Source organism: Malus domestica, chromosome 11, assembly GCF_042453785.1.
Source record: "Malus domestica chromosome 11, GDT2T_hap1".
Taxonomy (NCBI): Eukaryota; Viridiplantae; Streptophyta; class Magnoliopsida; order Rosales; family Rosaceae; genus Malus; species Malus domestica.
In genome coordinates, this window is record NC_091671.1 from 13,434,994 (window position 1) to 13,456,928 (window position 21,935).

At 39.1% G+C, this 21,935-nt stretch overlaps 2 protein-coding genes across 3 annotated transcripts; one reads left to right on the forward strand and one right to left on the reverse strand.

Annotated features, from left to right (window-relative positions):
• Positions 1-10,450: 10,450 nt before the first annotated feature.
• LOC103448053 (protein NUCLEAR FUSION DEFECTIVE 4-like) lies at positions 10,451-12,680 on the reverse strand. The gene has a single exon (XM_008387288.3). It carries the CDS (start codon positions 12,409-12,411, stop codon positions 10,729-10,731), a length of 1,683 nt encoding a protein of 560 aa, XP_008385510.1. The 5' UTR covers positions 12,412-12,680; the 3' UTR covers positions 10,451-10,728.
• A 2,513-nt stretch (positions 12,681-15,193) lies between these two features.
• Positions 15,194-20,607, forward strand: LOC103448052 (uncharacterized). 2 transcript variants are annotated; one of them, XM_008387287.4, is made up of 12 exons: positions 15,194-15,550; positions 15,998-16,169; positions 16,263-16,325; positions 16,613-16,718; positions 16,860-16,964; positions 17,044-17,120; positions 17,208-17,325; positions 17,835-17,907; positions 18,519-18,710; positions 19,111-19,231; positions 19,866-20,090; positions 20,179-20,607. In XM_008387287.4, the coding sequence occupies exons 1-12, from the start codon at positions 15,471-15,473 to the stop codon at positions 20,227-20,229; spliced, it is 1,383 nt and encodes a 460-aa protein (XP_008385509.1). In that variant the 5' UTR covers positions 15,194-15,470; the 3' UTR covers positions 20,230-20,607. The 2 variants fall into 2 exon arrangements, 1 of the variants encoding a protein (XP_008385509.1); XR_011573225.1 differs by having other exon boundaries at positions 15,354-15,550; positions 19,906-20,090.
• The last annotated feature ends 1,328 nt before the right edge of the window (positions 20,608-21,935 follow it).

The window sequence follows — 21,935 nt, forward strand, 5'->3', positions numbered from 1 at the left end:
TATATTTAACACAATACGTTGAAATGAAACAAAGCTTATTTATTGATATCTCTAAGAAGTTACAAATATGTACATATACACGAGTCAAAATAAACAAACAAGAGGGAGCCTTCACAAAGGTTTCTTAGGAGAAGTTTTAACAGTCGGCAGAGCCTCAGAAAGAGAAGGCACCAGAGGGGGATCATTTGGAGCTTCATTACGCGGTACAGCCCCAGAAGACGAAGGCAATAAATGCCTTTGGAACAAACCCACAAACCTCTAATGATCATGTAAAATCTGACCATCAGATTCCTTCATCTGGTCAAGCTTCCTCTTCATGTTTGTAGCATAGTCATGAGCGAGCCGATGCAACTGTTTATTCTCATGCTTGAGCCCTCTAATCTCCTGTTTGAGACTCATCACTTCAGCCGTCAATGATTCAACTTGGCGGGTTCGAGCAAATAGGCGTTGGGCCATATTAGACACAGAACCTGCACACTGAACACTGAGAGCCAGAGAATCCTTAACAGCCAACTCATCAGACCGTTTGGAAAGTAGTCTATTATCTTTGGGAGTGAGAAGGTTCCTGGCCACCACCGCAGCGGTCATATCATTCTTCATCACGGAATCCCCAACGGTAAGAGGACCAGTAGGGGATAAGAAGGATGGGCGCCATATGTTGTCTGGAGAAGGCGTGGCTGCCTCTTCAACAAGGTTCAAGTCAAAACGACGGTCGGAGGGGCCAGACATTTTCAAAGGTGTTGAAGAGAAAAGAGGTCGGATAAATCAAGATCTTAGAAATGCAAGAAGGGAGCTTCTACTGGTGGAGATTCAAGTGTGCTTTGGAACTTAATACCAGCCTCTATAAAAATCCGCACTCAATGGAGCTTCAGAAATTGAAGAGGCGCCTGCTCAGAAATCGAAAAGGCGTTTGCTTTCTCAAAAGTTGGGCTGCTCAGAGACCACGAGGGTCGATCTCAGGAATCGAAGAGGCGTTTGCTTTCTCAAAAGCTGGGCTGCTCAAAGACCACGAAGGTCGATCGCAGAAATCGAAGAGGCGCTTGCTTTCTCAAAAGCTGGGCTGCTCAGAGACCACGAGGGCCGATCTCAGAAATCGAAGATGCATCTGCTTTTTCAGCCTTGTCAGCACCTGTCACATGCATTCAACTTTGCGGAAATTACGGGCATTCTGTCGAAGATTTCTAGTGAAGTAGAAAGCACGTGAATGTTACTGTTCAATCATTCACTTTCCACACGCAACATCAGCTCACGGGTACCACAGATAACTTTGCCAAAAATCTCTTACAAAGTTTAGACACGTGAAGCTTGCAGCTCTCATTACATCGCTATGACCAAGAAGGGTAAAAGAATAGCAAAGAAACAGCACTAACAAAGTTTAGACACATAAATTTTAAAGGTCTAGCTACCATATTATTACCCACAAGGGTAAAGGAACAGGACCATTGCTGGATAATTAGAAAGTCCCTATGTGCTCCGTGGCAAGGTAGACTAGCAAACAGGCCTAACCTTTACTCACATTCGAGAAAACACTCCCAACAAGATTGCTTGCTTCAAGATCGAAGAGGCACCGTCCTCCGAATCTCGAGAGCCAGACTTCCAACATGATTACTTTCTCAAAAAGCGACGAGACACCGCTCTCCGAATCTCGAGAGCCAAACTCCTAGCAGGATTGCTTTCTCAAAAATCGAAGAGGCACCGTTCTCCGAATCTCGAGAGACAGATCACCGACAGGATTGCTTGTTCGAAAATCGAAGAGGCACCGCTTTCTCAACTTCGAGAGCCCCTTAGATAAAGCTTGTCTGTAATCTTCACACCGCTTTCTCAACTTCGAGAGCCAGATCTCCTTGGATAAAGCTTGTCTGTAATCTTCACACGTAACATCAGCTTTCCAGATACCACAGACCACTTTTTCAAAGTGCTCTGATAGAGTTAAAACACTTGAAGCTGGCAGCTCCCACTACCGTGCTATGACCAAGCAGGGTAAAAGAATAGTATTACTCCTTGTTAGGGAGACTCCTATATATGTCGACCTCCATCCTCAAGGGACAGGCAAACCTGCAAAAATGCTCAACCCTTCCTCATATCTGAGAGGGCACTCCCAATGAAGCCTCTCGAAATACTCAGCTTTCTTTCCCCCCGAGAATACCTCTGCAAACAAGCTACACTAGAGCAAGAATATCTCATATCATCAGGGTTAAAAGCTAGAGTATCCTATATCATGCTTTTTCCCTGTCTTTTCCTTTGGCCTTGTTCTTACCTGCAAGACAAGGAGAAAGAGAGCAATCAGTCAGCACTTGGAATCAAGCTTCTAGTCTGGAACTGATTGCCTGGAACCCCATTGCTCTCGAGTACTCATCTTCAACATCTTATGCTTCCCGAGAAGATACCACATCTGCCTGAGGAACAAATAGGGCAAGTGAGAAGGATACAAGGAAGCATGTGGAGACAAGCGCAAGAGAACACGTGCCGATACATCCACTACTTTGTCAACAGCAAAAGTATCCCATATCAGCAGGGTCGAACGAACTCTAGATTTGATGGACTTGTTTTGACCCTCAAATTCTTCAGTCGGCCTTAAACTCTGGCGGAAACAAGAAAACCCTCCAGCTCAGTTCAAGAATAAGCATGTGGAAAGTTACTTCTTCAAAAGCAAAAGTATCTCATATCACCTTTTCTCCTTTTCTTCTCTTTATCCTTCATGCTACCTGCAAGATAAGGAAAAGGATAACAATCAGCCGGAACTCGAAATCAAACTTCTGATCTGTGACTGATTGCTTGGAGCTCTGATTGCTTACCTTGTCTGTCACCTCTTTCAGCAGATCCCCTAGCTCGGCGACTTGGGGGACTCCTACTACATGGTTTGTATCGCGCTTGACCAAGCCTGAAACTACAAGTAAGCGTCAAGTGAAATTGATACATTACCTTGTGCATCTCCACCAGTTAAAGATACCACCCCTGGAGGGAGGAAGAGTACTTCCAAAAAAGATGCCACATCTACCTATAAGACAGATAAGGCAAGTGAAGACGATACCACACTTCGGTACTTAAAAGTTTCATGATTACGAGATCATTCTTCCACAATATTTCCTAATGTCATTTGTACTAAATCATTCACTTGTACTCACTAAAGGAGAGCTTGAACCTATATACTGTGTAAACCCTTCACAATTAATGAGAACTCCTTTACTCCGTGGACGTGGCCAATCTGGGTGAACCACGTACATCTTGTGTTTGCTTCCTGTCTCTATCCATTTACATACTTATCCACACTAATGACCGGAGCAATCTAGCGAAGATCACAAACTTAATATTTAAGATGATATTCTTTGGTGTATGCTTTTCGCAAACGATATAGTGTTGATAGATGAAACGCAGGAAGGGGTAAACGCGAAGCTTAACTTTTGGAGAGAAGTGTTGGAATCTAAAGGTCATCGCCTAAGCCGATCAAAGACAGAATATATGGAGTGCAAGTTCAGTGCAAACGGATGCCAAAATGAGTTAGGGGTGAGGATCGGAGATCAGGAAATACCAAAGAGCGACCGTTTTCGCTACCTAGGATCTATCTTGCAAAAGAACGGAGAATTTGATGGAGATCTCACCCATAGAATACAAGCTGGATGGATGAAGTGGAAGAGTGCATCCGGCGTGTTGTGTGACCGTCGTAGGCCACTGAAGCTCAAGGGAAAATTTTATAGGACGGCAATAAGGCCGGCAATGCTGTATGGCATAGAATGTTGGGCGATAAAGCATCAACACGTAGGTGTAGTGGAGATGAGGATGCTTCGTTGGATGTGTGGGCACACGAGAAAGGATAAGATTAGGAATGAGGATATCCGAGGTAAAGTAGGAGTAGCCGAAATTGAAGGAAAGAGGAGAGAAAATCGATTACGGTGGTTTGGACATGTGCAAAGAAGGCCTACTGACGCTCCGGTTCGAAGATGTGACCATGGGACAGAGGTTCAGGGCCGAAGGGGTAGAGGAAGACCTAGGAAAACTTTGGAAGAGACCTTAAGAAAAGACTTAGAGTACTTGGATCTAACGGAGGACATGACACAAAACCGAGCGCAATGGCATTCTAGGATTCATATAGCCGACCCCACTTAGTGGGAAAAGGCTTTGTTGTTGTTGTTGTTGTTGTTGTTCTGATAGTTAGCTTGCTGCTATTTGGTTTTGCAGGGCAGCTTCTGCTTGTTTCATCTTTCTGCATTATGTCCACAAGATGTTCAAAAGTTCAGGTCGAAAAGTTCTCTCTTTATGGGATAGAAACATTCAGAAACATCAACGATTTTCTGTGAGTTAAATTTGCCAGTACGCCATGCACATCAACAAGTATTGTGATACTCAAGTGTGCGGGCTGCGCGTTGAACAACCTATGTAGAAAGATCTCTTGATAGTCATAACTGATATATGATTTTTGTATATCAAGCGGCATATTTCTTTTATGATAAAGTGTTGTCACAAGGCCTTCCATGCATCAGTTGCGGAAGAATGCAACTTCATGTCTTAGTTTGTCATTTGCTCTTTAGTTCGGACACAATTACATAAACCTCAGTTATGAAGTTCGAAGTTTTGCAACTTTTGACACTTTAGTTCAGATTTTGTTGAATATCTTCTCGAACTGGATATAGGAAGTGTGATAACACTTAACTACACATGGTTTTTCGGTGCCTACCAAGAGGTTAATGGTGAGATATGTATTGATTTTTCGATTTTTCGATTTTGGAAATGTTTGGACTTATGAGTGGAATTTGTCCTAAACTACATAATCTAAACATAATTGGCCTAAAAAGTTAGGCAAGCTACTTTATCATCTTATTGTTAGAGTTATGTAGAGAATGCCACTTGTCTTTGTATTAGTGGCTGTTGAGTTTTGTATCTAGGGTGTTATGTTTTGTATGAGTATAAATAGCAGAATTACATTGTATTGATTAAGTTAACAGTAATAACAAAATATGTTGCAAAAGATCGTCTTCTCTCTTTCTTTCTTTCTGATATTCATTATCTTTCTTCATACCTAAGTTTTCTACATTTCTTAGTAATGTTGTCATGGTATCTTCGCCGATACGGTTAACACATTCGGTTGTCGATCCTTCTTGCTTCAGCTCTCGTTTTCTCTTTCGTGGATTGTTGCTGTGATTTGTCGATCGTCGTCAGTGTTCAGGTTGTGGATTTCGATTCAGTTGCAGTCGGAGGGTTCTGATTTCTGTCGCTAGTCTTCGAAGTCGGTGCTCTGCACAACCCTAGAAATTGGGGATTTTTGGTGTTCTTGAGCTGTTGTTCATTGTCGCTAGTTGCTGAGGTGATTTATTCTCTATGTTACGGTTGAATTCCTGATTATTGTTGAAGATCTCTACTGCAACCTAATCTGTGGAAATTGTTGTTGCGGATTCTTGATTTTTGTTGAAGATCTCTACATTTCTCTGCTGTGATATTACTCCTTCTTGATTCTTGTTCTTGGTTCTTTTCGACTATCTGTGGTATACTCTCTTATGATTCACGATTTGTTAATTGTCATTTGTACAAACATGGTTACTACTGCTCAATTGGCTCTTACACAATCTCCGATTTCCTCACTGATTCCCAGTGTTGGTAATATTGTTACGGTTAAACTTGATGATTCCAATTATGTTACTTGGAACTTTCAACTGGAGTTGTTATTGGATGGTAATGGAATTCGAGGTTTTCTTGATGGCTCAATTCCTTGTCATGCACGTTTTGATGACTCGGATTCTGATAATGATACTGAGGAACATGCACAAACTGTAACTGATGCATACAAAATCTGGAAGATTCATGATAAGGCTTTAATGACACTCATTACTGCTACTTTGTCCACTGCTGCATTGTCTTGTGTAATTGGATGTACAAGTTCGAAAGACATGTGGACTTCTCTTCGTGAAAGATTTGCCAATATGACTCGGACTAGCATTGTTCAAATGAAAATTGATCTTCAGAATATTAAGAAGGGTTCTGAGAATATTGATGCCTATTTGCAACGAATCAAAGATGCTAGGGATCAATTGGCTGCAGTTGGGGTGTTCATCTCCGATGAGGACATTGTTATTGTTGCATTGAGAGGCTTACCTCCTGAGTTTAATACCATCAAAGCAGTGATTCGTGGTCGTGAAAATCTGGTGTCTCTTAAAGAGCTTAGATCACAACTGAGGGCTGAAGAATCTACATTAGATGAGACCACTCGACAGATTCCTCTTATGTCTGCCATGCGTGCTCAATCCACTGGTGCTATTTTTGATGTTGGTGGTTCCTCGAACACAAAACCTTATTCTTCAGGTTCTAGTTTTGGTCAGTCCTCTGGCTCTGTGCTGCCCTTTCCCCAGCAGTTTGCCTCAATGTCATTCATGCCTCAGTTTCCAGTTTCTGGTCAGCAGGCTTTTGTGTCTCAATCTGGCTCGGGTACATACAATAATTTTAGGGGGCACAACTTCAAATCCAAAGGGAAAGGCAAGAAATTCTTTTCTGGGGGTCAATCTTCTCATACTCAACCTTTCACTTATAGTGTAAATCCTTTCTCCCAGTCTTCAATTCAGCCTCTAGTCCCACAATCGTCTCATAATCCTCAACAAATGTGTCAGATATGTGAAAGGAAAGGTCATACTGCACTCACTTGCTTTCAACATGGTTGTCAAATCTGTCATCGTGTTGGGCATACTGCAGCTACATGTTTTGACAGAAATTCAGCTCCCAATTCATCATTTCCTTCTTCACAGTTCTACCATGCCTATCCTCAACAACCTCATGGATCAGCTCCACATCCGATGCAGTTTCAAGCTCCACCTCCTGGATCAGCTCATATGTCATACAATTCAGCTTCTCCCGGGTCCCCTCAATTCTTTCCTCCTTCTGGTACTTCATATCACAATCCTCCTGTTGCTGTGAATGTGCGGGCTCCAGTATCACCTTCTGCACCACAATCAGAGTATTGGCTTCTAGACTCGGGCGCCACCAATCATATGACTAGTGATTTGTCTAATCTTCATGCTGCGGCTCCGTATCCTGCTAATGATACTGTCACTGGTGCAAATGGTGAAGGTTTACTTATTGCTAATTTTGGCAGTTCTAATCTTCACACTAAGTCTCACAATTTCAGATTGAATTCTGTTCTGCATGTTCCTCAATTGTCTCAACACTTGCTGTCTATGCATCAATTGTGTAAAGATAATAATTGCAGATGTATTGTTGATGAATTCTCTGTTTGTGTACAGGACAAGGTTACCAAGAGAACATTGTTCCACAGCCTGAGTAACAATGCAGTTTATCCTATTCATGTGCTCAAACCTTCCACTGGTCCTCCCGCTGCGTTTCTTGGCCAAAAAGTTAGTTCTCTTCTATGGCATAGTCGGTTGGGCCACCCTACCAATAATATTGTACAAATTGCCCTTACTAAGTCTTCCATTCCATTTTCTAGTACCTTAAACCCTCAGCTATGTATTTCTTGCTTGAAGGGCAAATTCACTAAGCTGCCATTTCCTGTACATGTTTCTAAGTCTTCAATTCCTTTTGAAGTAATCCACACGGATGTATGGGGCCCTGCTCCTGCTTTGTCTTTAGAAGGTTTTAAGTACTATGTCTCTTTCATCGATGAATGTACTCGATATACATGGATCTTTCCTCTTATTAATAAAGCTTCTGTGTTTGGCCTCTTTGCTCAGTTTCAAGCTTTTGTGGTCAATTTCTTTGATAAATCTATTAAAATTCTGCAAAGTGATGGTGGTGGAGAGTATCTTAGTAATTCTTTTCAGTCTTTTCTTAAATCCAAGGGCATAGTTCATCAGATTTCCTGTCCATATACACCTGAGCAAAATGGCTTAGCTGAAAGAAAGAATAGGCATGTGGTTGAAACAACTATTACTCTTCTTCAGCAAGCTTCTTTACCTGATCCATTTTGGTATCATGCTTGTGCTACTGCAACCTATCTTATCAATAGGATGCCTACACCTAGTCTTGACATGAAATCTCCCTTTGAAGTCCTATTTCATTCTGCACCTAGGTTAGATCACTTAAGGGTGTTTGGTTGTGCCTGTTATCCTTCTTTAAAACCTTATCGGGCTACTAAACTTGATCCAAAGACCACTCAGTGCATTTTCTTGGGTTATGCTGCATAGTATAAAGGTTACATTTGCTTTGATGTTTCCAAACACAAATTGATGGTTTCCCGCCATGTGTTATTTGATGAAACTCAGTATCCTATCTTGTCTTCCACTTTGCCTAATTCATCTTCTTCTTCCACTGTTTCTAACTCACCACCACATATTGTTCATCCTAATACCTTTCACCAGTATCCCATTATCCCTATCCCCTTACCAAATGTTTTTCAGACACCTGCTGCATCTCCTCATGTTACTCAGTCCAGTTCTCTCAACCATGGTGATCTTGTCTCTGCTAGTGCTCCTTCATCAGTCAATGATCGGTCTGATTCTCCTTCTGTATTGGAATTACATCCCGACACTACCATGTCTCAGGTTCCTGATTTACAACCTGTGCTTCTTGCTGCTACAAATTGTCACCCTATGCAGACTCGATCCAAGTCTGGCATTTTTAAGAAGAAACAAGGATTCACAGCTTCAGTTCCATCTCATAGTAGCACAGAACCACACACTTTTGCTGCAGCTTCCAAGTCTAATGAGTGGAAACAGGCTATGCAAGAGGAAATTGATGCATTAATTCAACAGAAGACTTGGTCACTTGTTCCTCTTCCTCCACATAAAAATCGTGTAGGCTGCAAATGGATCTATAAGATCAAGAGACATCCTGATGGATCTGTTGCTCGGCACAAGGCCCGCCTAGTGGCACAAGGGTTTTCTCAAGAAGTAGGACTTGATTACTATGAAACATTCAGTCCTGTGGTTAAACCAACCACAGTACGACTGATGTTATCTTTGGCAGCAACTAAAGGTTGGCCTTTGCATCAACTTGATGTCAAGAATGCTTTTTTACATGGCTTTCTTGAGGAGGAAGTCTATATGTCTCAGCCTCCGGGATTTGTGGATAGAGATCACCCTGAGTATGTTTGCAAGTTACAAAGGTCCCTCTATGGTCTTAAACAAGCTCCAAGAGCTTGGAATGATCGGTTTACCTCTGTTCTGCTTTCTCTTGGTTTTAAAGCTTTTTCTGCTGATCCATCTCTCTTTGTCCAGCATGATGGTCTTCATATGGTTGTGTTGTTGTTATATGTGGATGATATCATCCTTACTGGAGATCATGCTGATAGTATACAATCTGTGATCCGCCATTTGACCAAGGCATTTGATATGAAAGACTTAGGTCTTCTTCATTATTTCCTAGGTCTGCAAATTGAATATCATCCACAGGGGTTATTTGTTCATCAGTCTAAATATGTACAGGACTTGTTGCAGAAGACAGACATGGTTCAATGTAAGTCTTGCACTACTCCATGTCATCCACATCAGAAATTACTCAATCATGGTAGTCTCCTATATTCTGATCCTACTCATTACCGAAGTATTGTTGGGGCTCTGCAATACTTAACTTTCACAAGACCTGACATTGCTTATTCAGTTAACCAAGTGTGTCAGTTCATGCACACTCCATTGGACTCTCATTTTGTTGCTGTCAAAAGAATTTTGCGGTATCTCAAAGGCACTCTTGATTGGGGAGTTTGCTTTCGACCTGGATCACTTGATATTAGAGCCTACACTGATGCAGATTGGGCTGGTGATCTCAATGACTGCCGGTCTACCACTGGTTTTGTGGTATTTCTCGGTTCCAATCCGATTTCTTGGAGTTCCAAGAAACAACATACAGTGAGTCGTTCTTCCACTGAAGCAGAATACCGAGCAATGGCCACTACCATAGCTGAGGTTGTTTGGTTACAACAACTGCTCAAGGATTTGCATATTCGGAATTCAGTACCTCCTCTGTTGCATTGTGATAATATCTCTGCGATGGCATTGGCAACTAATCCGGTTCTTCATTCCAAAGCTAAACATATCGAAGTGGACTGTCACTTTGTTAGAGAACGGGTTCAACAGGGAGTTATTTCTCTGCAGTTTGTCACCTCCACTGATCAATATGCAGATATTCTTACCAAAGGCTTGTGTTCACCTTTGTTTCTTCATCATTGTTCCAATCTTATGCTTGGGGCTTCCCACCATAAGATTGAGGGGGAATGTTAGAGTTATGTAGAGAATGCCACTTGTCCTTGTATTAGTGGCTGTTGAGTTTTGTATCTAGGGTGTTATGTTTTGTATGAGTATAAATAGCAGAATTACATTGTATTGATTAAGTTAACAGTAATAACAAAATATGTTGCAAAAGATCGTCTTCTCTCTTTCTTTCTCTCTGATATTCATTGTCTTTCTTCATACCTAAGTTTTCTACATTTCTTAGTAATGTTGTCACTTATCACAATACATCATACGATGAAAGAAAGATACAAAGCTACAAAAACGAATGAGTTAGGCCGAATAAGTTGACAGAAAAAAAAGGTCCAAGTCCAAATAAACCAAAAACGCCACTTTCCTGAGTACATTCTTTCTTTTGATCGGTAGCAGAGTTGAGAATTTTGTGAAGTAAACTTCGCTAACGCTTTGCAAAGCGTAAAAACACTAGGGTTGTGAAGATATTTCCTAGAAATTCAATATAATTTATCATTATGTATAATCATCAAGTTCGTAATTTCTCCGTAGGTTCCTCATCCAAATTACCGGTGTCTGTTTTGGCAGTCATAAACCAACCTAAAAAGAGAATCTACCGTCTATATTTCTTGTATATGTCACCTTTGTAGAATGCTCGCGTCCTATACACCAAAATTAGGGACACAAGGGCACCAAAGAATGTAACAGCAGCTAAAATTGTGAAAGACAACTGATAACAGTGATTCCCAATGCATGTCAAGTCCTTCACTTGTGACCTCGTCAACCCTCTCTTTGCTAGCTCTTTCCTTGCCTCTTTGTCATAGAGCGCCCCAGTGAGCTTCACATTTAGAAGATAGGAGCCAAGGGGACTTGCTATTTGCCCACAATTGAACAATGTCGCAAAGTGCTTAAGACCAAAGAGCTCAGAAATGATTGCGAAAAGCAACGGCAACTGAGCACCAAAAGCAAACCCTATGATCACTGATGCCACATAAACTGAACCAGGGCCAGGGAAGGCAATGAGGAGGAGGCCAACACATGATAGAACAAGAGCACCTGTCATCACTAATGGTCTCGGAATTCTATACCTGATCAGTAGGCTTTCCGATATAAACCCGGAAAAGACTCTCCCAAAGTAATTCCATATGCTTGTCAATGACACAAAAGCTCGAACTGTTTTAGTTGGATAACCTAAAGACTCACCGATTTGTCCCAAGTTGTCTACTGCTGTCAAGCTTGATCCAAGTCCACATAATGTTGCAATGAATAATATGAGCATGTCTACACTCAGTAGTGCTTGTAAAATGGTGTAGTCTTCTCCTCTTGGTGGTTTGTTGCATATGTCAGAGAAACAACCTGGCTCAGGTCTCTCTAATTCTTTGTCTTTCGATTCATCCTTTTTAAATTCAGTTTCTCCTGGTTTCTCAACTTTGACCTCAGTTGGGGGATCAACAGGTTGTTTCAGCTGATTCCAGATGACTAGCTCTTCACGAATGGCAATGCCAAGAGGGAGAAAGAGCAACAAAATTGCTCCGGTTGCGGTTGCTGCATAGGCAGCATGGGAGAAATTTATCGTTTTCTGAAGTAGACTCATAACCATGAGAAATAAGGCAAGGACAACTGAGATGTAGAGGAAATGGTAAAAGACTTGGAGCTCATTGGGTTGCCTAACAACTTTCATTGGTCGAATGCTGTATACAAAAATTATTGATACTGCAGCAGGGAGCCACCCGATAAGCAGAATCAAGGATTTTGAATCGTTTCCATAGACTGCCAAGTAAATTTGTGTCAGGATAGCTCCACTGAGTCCAGTAAAACCCTTTAACAGACCGAGCATAACACCTCTGCTCTCCGGGAAATTCTTGACACAAGTGACAAGAGCTCCTGTATTTGCAAAGTTTTGAGAGTTGGCTCCAATGCAGATGTAAACGCACATCTGCCAAACTTTAGGCTTGGGAATTCTCTGGGTGACAGCCAGCCAAATCATAAAGTATCCGGCAAAGTTCATGACTGCACCAACTATGAGCACGAACCAAACTGGGGTTACTTCGCCGATTAGGCCAGAGAGGACACCGACATTTGCACCAAGATCTTTGGAGAAGCCTAACATGTTGATTTCTGTTTGGTCATAGCCAAGAGTGGCCTTGATCTCTTTGGAATAGGTACCATACAGATAAGTGGCACCGGCTCCGGCCATGATAAGGAACGAGGCGAACACACTGAACCATCTTCCATTAAGCATATGCCACGAAAACTGGCCAATTTCACTGCATCCCATGCTGCCATTACTACTCATTTTACTGTCTTGAAATTATGAATTTTTTGTTTTTTTTTTTCCTTATGGTTTTGTTAGGAATGCATTAAAGTGCAAGAAAAGTGAAAAAGTAAGATGGATTAGGGTTGAAGTTGGGGTTCATATAAAGGAAGAGATTTCACAGAAGGATTGAACTTACAGAGAAGTGGAGCCACAAGATGGCTAGAAGTAAGCCTAAAGAGGAGGTTGGGTGAGTTTGTTTTTAGCCGTTGTTTAGTGAAGGGCTATTTTTTATCAGATTAATGGAGTAAATTTCTTCAATGCCGGTCAAATTGTAAAAACTAAAAAGGAAAAAAATAGACTGGCTGTAAAAATAGACATTGGTCAAATGTCTCAGCTTCAGCTTGACACAACTCCTCATATAATGGGAACTCGACACGTGTCCATCACAAAGTTGCTATTATATTATCTTCCTGTGTGTTTGTTTAGTTAGGAACTAAACTATATTAGAGATGGATTAGTATTGAAGAAGGAAAGTTTTTCTTTTAGAACATTTTTGAAAGGTTATTGAGATAAGGAAACTCATCATATAAAAATGTTTACTGAATCAGAATAACAAAATCATTTACCTGTAACATTTAATCTCTTACCAATCTTGGAATCTTGATCTTAACTGATGAGAAATGCGAAGAGGACTTTTTCAAAAGTAAGATTCTTCATGGACTTTCTATCACATCATGTTTTTTGGCATTTTGTTTTATAATGTAGGCTAAGAAATTTACGTTAAACTATGAAATAACAGAGAGTCACACTTTTGAGAGAGTCTTATTAGTATTTTTCCATAACCAAACAGCCCTTCATCCACTCATAAATGTCTCCACTTGGTTGGAAGCGGTCTCAGTTTTGATTCACATAAATGCGAATACGATTTATATTTGTGATAAGTTTGATTCTATTTGTAGCTAGCCCCAATATGCCTATGTAGCTTAGTTGTGGGTACAATATCTCTTCGTAAAAGCTCCTATCATTTGTCATAAGGAAGAAAAAAAAATTAGTTATTATTATTATTATTATTATTAAGAGATTGGGAACAGTTCGAAACTATTACAATAATTTAGAAGAAAGGAAGCTTCGAGTTGGGTTAGTTGGGAGTGTAGGCAATTAGGTAGAGGGCAACGGGGGCAATGTGGCCTTGGGGAGTGTTGGTACTGAGGGCAATGGAGGCAACGTGGGCAGTGTTGGCTTTGGCAGAGACGGAATTGTAGTTTTGGACATATGACAGTTTCTTTGCAGTGTTGGTACTGAGGGCAATGGAGGCAATGTTGTTAGTGTTGTCAAGGCCGGTGGTGGAGCTCCCGGCGTGACCAAAAGGTTTCGAGCGGCGTGGCTCAAATGGGTGCTTGAGAGTGACAACACCATGGCCAAAGACAAAATGAAGAAAAGCTTGGGAAATGCCATGATTGAGTAGAGGGTAATAAATTTCTTTGAAAGTGTTTTTGGTTTATGGAGAGCAGAGACTCTCCTCCATTGGGGTTTTATGAAGAAAACATGAGCAAAGAATGTGGGGACTTGGAATTTTGGACATATGACAGTTTGATGAGTTGTGTTTGTAGGAAGCATGAAAAGCCGTTGGTTCACCTCCCTAACTAAACCGGTTCATCTAATTCAATACCCAATTGATCTAAGATATGCTGATAGGTTATTGACCTTGGTGCATTTTTACTCACCACTTTTAAGTGATGGTAATGTTCACCGTTTTACTTATCACCATTTGATGAGTTTAAATTTAGAGATTTGTGTATATCCACTACACATATCTCGAAATTTAAACTCATCTAATGATAATAAATATGGTGGTGAGCATCACCATCACTTATGGATGGTGACAAAAATATTCCCAACTTGACCCAATGAAAGACCAGCCAAAGTCTAAAGATGGGACCCGCATCAACTTATATTTGAAACGTACTTGTAATTATATGGATACATTGATCCTGAGAATTACAATGATGATGCTCAAGATCAAGCTTCGAAGAAAGCCATGGAGGATGAAATCTCAATGTTTGGAAACCATGACCATGACACCTGAGAATTGGTTAACAGACCAAGTGACAAGCCCATTATTGGTGTAAAATGGATTTTTAAAACTAAGTTGAATATGGAATTAATCGCCTAAAATATTTCACTCACAAGTCTGGGGTGAATTTCAATTAAGTCAAAGGGTACACTCACAAGCCAAGGGATACGATTTTGCATTTTTCATTTTTAAATTTCTTTTAGTGATGATGTTAGTGAAAACAACCAATGCTACAATACATTGTTAAATTTGAGTATTAAAAAAACTAATATGAGAGTTCATAGATTGAAATTAAAGTAGGGGTAAAGTTCAAAGATCACTGCTACAATTAAACCAAAAATATAATTATTGAAAGATTTTTGGACAAACTTGAATGAAGGGAATCGGGTTTATTGCTGCTAATGTAGAATCGTTGAACTTAGGAGCGTATGACAACTGTTGCACAATTTTTTTTTTTTTTTTGAATTATTGCACAAAATATTTTAAAATAACAATAACAATTCTCGTTAAAGTAAAATAAACAACCAAAAGAAACGGAAAAATAAGAGATTTTTTTCTTCAACAAGGTGACATGTTCATGTAAGCTTCTTTTTCAATACAAATTATACTTTTACTTTGAATTACACTAAGAGAAGAGGGAATGTTTAAATTTAGGACACAAGTGATTGTCGAGGAAAGTTCTAAATACCAAAGAGGAATGCTAAAGGGACCCTTATAGAAATAGAATTTTTTATACTCTCTGTTATCTCACAATTTAACGTCAATATTTATACCAATTTATCTTCTTCACATTGAAAAGAGTATTTTTCTAACCGACTCATCTGCAGACTGCAGTTCTTTTGTGGGCCGGGCAGATTACCCGCAAAGGCCCAAACAGAACAAATAGGAAGGCTGGGTTAAGGCAGTATTAGCCGCGCCCTTTTCAAAGCAGCCACGAACTTTGGCGCTTCTCAATTTCTGAAATTTCAGAACCAAAAAAAGAAGAGGAAGAAAGGACTTGCTAGAGAGAGAGAGAGAGGGAGAGATGGTGGACATGGAGGATAACTTCCTTGATTTCGAGTCAGAAGACCCACTTCTCACTCGCCCTGCCGTTACCAAGAGAAGGTTGCCTTTCTTTCCCCTTTTTTCAACTTAATTACAATCTGGGTTTCTAGGGTTTATCTTTTTATCAGTTTTACTTCAATTGGGTTTTTTATTTCGTAATTTTTCACTTTATGTTCTGTAACTTCCTTTTCTCTTGGATCAAGTTGTTTTTTTAACGTCAAGATTTTACTTTTTAATTTTTAGTTCTAGAGGCCTTGAAGTTGATTGAACTGATTTCTGTTCATATTTATCCTAAATTCTTGAATTATGTCACAGAAATGAAAACCTGATAAGACTTGAACATGATCGGTTTCCATTTTATGTTCGGTTAGCGCTTACTTAGCATGGAGTGTGTATGCATTAACACAAAATCGCCACTGCAGGATTTACTGTATGATTTTTTGCAGTAATTGATGAGAATGGTAGATTCCCCTTTTTGTGTTATATCTCTCTTTGGTTGTAATTTAGGAGGAAGACTATTGGGTTGGATGACCTTTTGACTGACTTCTACAAGGAAGAAGACAAGATTGTTGAAAAGGAAGCTAAGCGTGCAAAAGCACGAAGGAACAATGATTCAGATGAAGAAGATAATGACAAAGAGGCTGCTCTCTTTGACATTGTCGATAAGTGTGAAAGCGAGGCATGTTAACTTTCCTGTTTTGGTCTTTTCTGGTGTTATTTGTGTACCTGCTGTTTCCTTTTCGAAACTTGAAATATAAACTCGGTGATGCAGATGAGAGAAATAAGTGGTAAGGAGGAGAGCTTTGTGTGGGGCATATGCGCTTTTGGAGATCAGGTTCGTTATTGTTGTATAAGAAAACTTTCGTTGAAGGAAAAAGGAGTGTACAAAACAGAGGAGACAGACAAGCGGTCCATTGCCCTATAAGAACTGCCTATAGGCCAGAAGACACTTTGTCCTCTGTTTTTGGCATTTGTTTTGTTCCAGACACCAGGTTTCCAATTGATAGATACAATCTCTACATTGTGTCACCCGACGATTGGTTATTGTTATGTAGATTGTGATAGGAGTTGGTCTTTAAATAGTTGTACTTTCTTAATTTTTGCTTTACTTTGTGATTGCAGAAGACCCCACCTCCTCTATCTTTTCCCGAGCTTAAAACTTGCAGAGTCTTGCGGTCATTCATGGATGATGAGCTCAATTCTTTGATTGATATCTCTACAGAAAATGGTTAGTTATATTGCTTGCCTTATATTAGTTATCACTGGTCATTCATTATTGGCATGCATTTTGGCATCAAGTTATGTATCCTGTTGTGCATATTATGGCCTTTTCGCAAAATATATATTCAGTTATTGATACGTTGTGCAGGAGACACTTTCCTTGAACCATTATTAGTAAATGGCTGGCTATCAAAATTGGTTTTCGCCAATGGTCATCTAGAAAAATCAATAGCCACATGGACCTTTTATCTGAGTGAGCCTTTTGTCACCCCTAGCATGTCCTATTAAAACTCATGGAATTTCTTGTGATGTGTTTACCTTTTCTCTTTCAGTGTTATATTCGTCTAAAGAAAATTTGAGGGCATCTGCATGTGACTTCTGGTGTGCTATCCTCTCATTTGAAAATGAGGTGAACTTGGTCTTCATTTTTTCATTGGACAAAAGTTTGATTGGGTGATATGTAAAGGAGTTAATTCTGGTATTAATTCTTAACCAGGTTGACTTACCGCCAGTCAAAATTGATTGGTTTCCTAGCTATTTTGAATTAAAAATAGCTCTTGAAAACTATGGATTTCTATTCAACTTTTCATCTAACACGGATTCTGCTCCTTCCAGTAAGTTTCTACCTTAACACCAGTTTTATGCATATTTTAGGTTGGAAATTTCTCTCTTTTTTTCTCGAATAGGAGAAATATATATATAGTTTCTACTATCGGTGATACTTGATAGAATATGCATTATATGTGTAAGTGCAGTAATGTCAAGAGAATTACACTTGTTACTTTCATGTTGATGCATTTTGGAAGGATTTTCTGGGTTGCAATGATCTTGAGCTGTTTCCCCATGCTTATGGGCTCCATATTCAGTCGGCATACCCACCAATAACGAAACAAAGTCTAGTGGTTCAATGATGTTTTTCAGGATTTTTTTTTTCTTTTTGCTTTTTATTGGTATGAACAGAATGGTAGAAATTTTTAGATTCTTAATATACCAATTTCTTTCCTGTTTTTTTTTATTTTATATTTCTTGTTATTTGATATATGAAATATCATGTAAAAATTACAAAGTTTTGCATGCTTTTTAGTTATTTGTCTTCTCATAATACTTTTATTTTGCCTTCTAGATTCTGCTCGTAGAGGTCCAGCTCCAAATATTAGAGCTTGGCTTAAATTCGTGACTGCTGCTTGTCAAAAGAGGTAAATAACAATTCGAAGTACTAGTTCATTAAAAAAATGGAAGTACTAGTTTGACAACACATAAGACTGCCATTTGCTTGTTTCCTTCATGGATCAATTAGTTGATGTTTGTTAACTGATTCTGTCATTGCCTCATTGGTATAGGCTGATTATTAGGCATTTAGCCTAAACTAAAGCTACCGGCCTAAATTATGGTCTAGTTATTAGACCTCATTGATAGAACAACAATGTTCTTTCATTTGGATGTGTAATAATATAATGTTCTTTCTTTCTCTTTAACTTCATGGGGAGTGTTGTTGATATAAGTTAATGCTTGATAATTGTGCATTTAGCTTAATAGATGATTAGTTGGTTGTTGATTGTCATACATTATTGTGTAGGCTGTTTGCTTCAAGTATTGAATATTTTATCGGTATTTCATATATAGATCAGTTTACTATATTCTTTGAATGTGTGATACAATGATCTTCCTTTCTAAATATTTCTTTCAACAGGTACTACCTAACAACATAAGCGATACCTAATGATGCAAATACTTACGTAAAATTTGGAAATATGTTTGGTTTCGTATTGTTTTCATTGGCTTGTCGTGGTGCTTATTTTATTTGCAGGAACAAAATGGCTATGTACTTGACCTCAGAAGCCGAAGAGTTAATTGAAGTCATTATTTGTCTATTTTCTGATCGCCAACTTCAAGGTCTGTCCATGCTTTTACATGAGTGCATGCAGTCAGCTATCAGTTACTTCACTGAAAATGAGTGGGAATCTAGCTGTGAAAAGATAGCAAATTCTCTTGCTTGCAGGTTATTGACTTAACTGGTTGTTTGATTTGAATCCACATGTGTGCTGTTGGATTGGATTTTACTTTCAAATTGGAATGGTCATGATCACTCTTTCTCTTTGTTGAGAAGAATTCGTGATCAATTAATTTATTTGAACTTTGTGCACCTTTTGTCAGTGATTTTGTATTATTTTTTACATCTACGTTCAGTTTCATATATAGTAAGGGAACAATTAGTTCTGGAGATCCATACATATTTGTGACTATATTCCACCCAAATCATTTGAACAGGAATTTTGGAAAAAGAAAAGTAAAACTCAAAAAAATGTGCACTGAAATTATGCCTAAATAGTGTCGTTGCCTTTTGCTGTTTACTTTTGTTCAATTCCTCTCCCTTATTATTGCTGATCTATGATAAGCAGAGTTCCTAAAGACGTGACCTGCCTAAGAATTGTGGAATGCATTTCGGGAGTCGATACTCGTAGTAAGCTGTTTAGAAGTGCAATTGCCCATCAGATGCTTCTTAGCTGTTATGATCATAAGGTACTGAACAAGATTACAAGTTTTTTTAATACAGCACAATTATTCTTTCATTCTACATTTTATCGAACAATTGTTCCAGCAAAATAAGTTAAGCTTCTAATGGGAAAGAAAGAAGCATTCTCTCTGCAAAAAATGCAAAAAAGGACTTGAATTTTAATATCATATGCTGGTAGTAACCGGATTGTATAATCACTATTTAATATCCCATTGGTAATTATAATTTTTTTTTCATTCACTTAAACATGCTAGGACTATAAATGAGAAGTTTCTTTGGAGCCCATACATGAGGGGCACAATTAAAATCAGTTGCATATAGTTTAAGCTTTTGAATAAGAGTGTAAATTTTTTAAAATGTTTGCGTTTGACACCATCTATAAGTTGTTCTCGCATGAGCATGAGAGTTGTGAAACTAAAGCAATACATCCAACATGCGTGACATGACGATACATAATATCTTATGATTGTTTTCTGATGTTCATTGAGAGAATAGTCTCACTTATTCTCTAAATTCTTATTCTTTTCAACTTCAAAAGAAATTATTGTTAGTTTTAAGTGATTGTATCTAATGCCCTTTTCCCCTCTAATTTCTTAAATCTGATTTGACATTGTTGCTTGACGTAATGCTTCACCTAAGGCCCCTAACGATGAAGAGATCCTAAAATTGCTTATCCCAGTAAATGTGAAGGACAAAAAATGTGATTTTTCCAAGATGTACATACACTTGGTATTAGCCGAGAATTGGCTTTTGTCCAGTCAACTAGTAGAAGACAAGCCCGTCTTGAAAGCAATGTGGCGCCTCTACTTACGAAACTGTTCTTGCCTGATAGCCAGTACAGATTTGAGGTCTTTTGCATCGAAGGTATGGCAATTTGACCAAACTGAATCAAACTTGACTGTTTTCTCCTTACACCTTGGTGAGTGCATGTTAAAAGTATACCGCATTGCAGGTCCGTAACAAGGCTTCGTACCTTCTGCAAGGCACCATCACAGCTGATTAGATCAGCAAGTTGAAATTGTGTATAGTATCGAACTAAGGGTAGGAAAACAGTGGGAAGAAAATGCCGCGGTATATTATAGTTGGTAAATATTCATGACTTGAGCTCTTTTCAGTCAGGACCTGTATTATGTTTTGAGCACGAACCAGTAAAATCCCGAAGTAGGGCGCTGTGAAGCATGTTGAGGTTTTTGCTGTAACGATTGTTGCAGGGGAATGCTTTGTTTTCTTTGCTTACTTCCTCCTCCGTTTCGTTTATCGAATGGAGACATGTTAGTATTTCAATGTATTATGTAAGTTGTGGCCTCCTGGGTTATTTGAAGACATGCAAGTATATGCTGTACCAATTAAATTTGATTCTATGGTGAATTTTAATTTTGAATTTGATTCTTAGGTGACTTTTAAAGAAGGAATTGGTATCGGCAATCCAAATGGTTATCATGAATTTCGTACAGAAAGGAAAACAAATAGAAAAGGAAATAGAGGTGCGTGAGATTATAAATGCTTTTTAAACTTTGGCTAAACCACACATTGGATCATATATAATTTGAATCGAAGTTTTCATTTATGGGAGTTGAAGAAATATACTAAATCCAAAAAAATGTAATTCTCTGAAGAAATGTATACAACTTTGTTTAGGTCAGTGAACAAAATGATACAATTAGCACTGGTCTAAAATTCCATGTTTTTACTATGTTCCAATATCTCATATGTCATTTTATTTCGTAGTTTATGATGAAATTATATATATTTGAAGTATATACTGACACTTATTTACACGAAATATAATAGATTTACTTCAATCCGCCTAGGTGCCTACTTAGCCGCCTAGGGAATAAGCCCCAACCTACCGTCCGACTAGCGTCTAACATCTTTTATAACCTTAAGCCAAAATTTCCCCTTTCTAGGGTTTTTGATCCTCTTCACCAATCCTGGAAACAGCTCCTTAGGCCATCTCCAACTGATCCAAATAGGGGGCCATAGGGTTGAAAATAGCCTTAAATGACACGAAAATCATCTCCAATCAAAGGCTAGGCCAAAGGGCTAGTGGGCCTCATCGGGCCACAAAAGGAGAATTGGGCCAACCGACTGGCCTAAACTAGCCAGCCAGCCCCTGCTGGTCCAGAGGTTTGAATCCCAACGACTAGTTGCTGATGTCAGTTAGCCGTTATATTTGAATTTTTTTTTAATTTAAAAATTCTATTTTTTTCCTATAACTACCTAAGCCATTACATAACATTAAGTAACATTATTGAGATTCCTTATCGACAAGAAATTATTGCCATTCAATCTCAAAAATGATTAAGGTAGTTTAATTTAAGTAACCATATTAATTCAATTAAAATAATAAATTATGTTTAGCCTTATGGCCCTTTGACCCCTTCGCTTAGAGATAATTTTTTGTCACAGGGCTATGTTTGGCCTATGGTCATACCATCTCCAACCGAAGGGTCCAGAGGGCCAGAGTGCTGAAAATAGCTCGAAAACCGTCTCTAATCGAGGGCCAGGCCAAAGGGTTTGTGGGCCCATTGGACAAAAAAGGGCCAAATGGCCAATCGGCCAGCCCTAGGTTGGGCTAAAATTTGAACTCCAACGGCTAGCTGACGTTAGTTACAGTTGTGTTTCAATTTTTCTTTTTGGGCCAAAATTTTGTTTAAAATTCTCATTTTTTTCCTATAAATACCTTAAGCCATTCCTACATCATTTGTC

What these genes read in the sequence shown, in the direction of transcription:
- LOC103448053 (XM_008387288.3), bottom strand. Translation starts at nt 12,411, where the DNA reads ATGAGTAGTAATGGCAGCATGGGATGCAGTGAAATTGGCCAGTTTTCG.
- LOC103448052 (XM_008387287.4), top strand. Translation starts at nt 15,471, where the DNA reads ATGGTGGACATGGAGGATAACTTCCTTGATTTCGAGTCAGAAGACCCA. An exon ending in CCTGCCGTTACCAAGAGAAG is followed by an intron (nt 15,551 to 15,997) that starts GTTGCCTTTCTT and finishes GTTGTAATTTAG; the next exon opens with GAGGAAGACTATTGGGTTGG. An exon ending in ACTGCTGCTTGTCAAAAGAG is followed by an intron (nt 17,908 to 18,518) that starts GTAAATAACAAT and finishes TTTTATTTGCAG; the next exon opens with GAACAAAATGGCTATGTACT.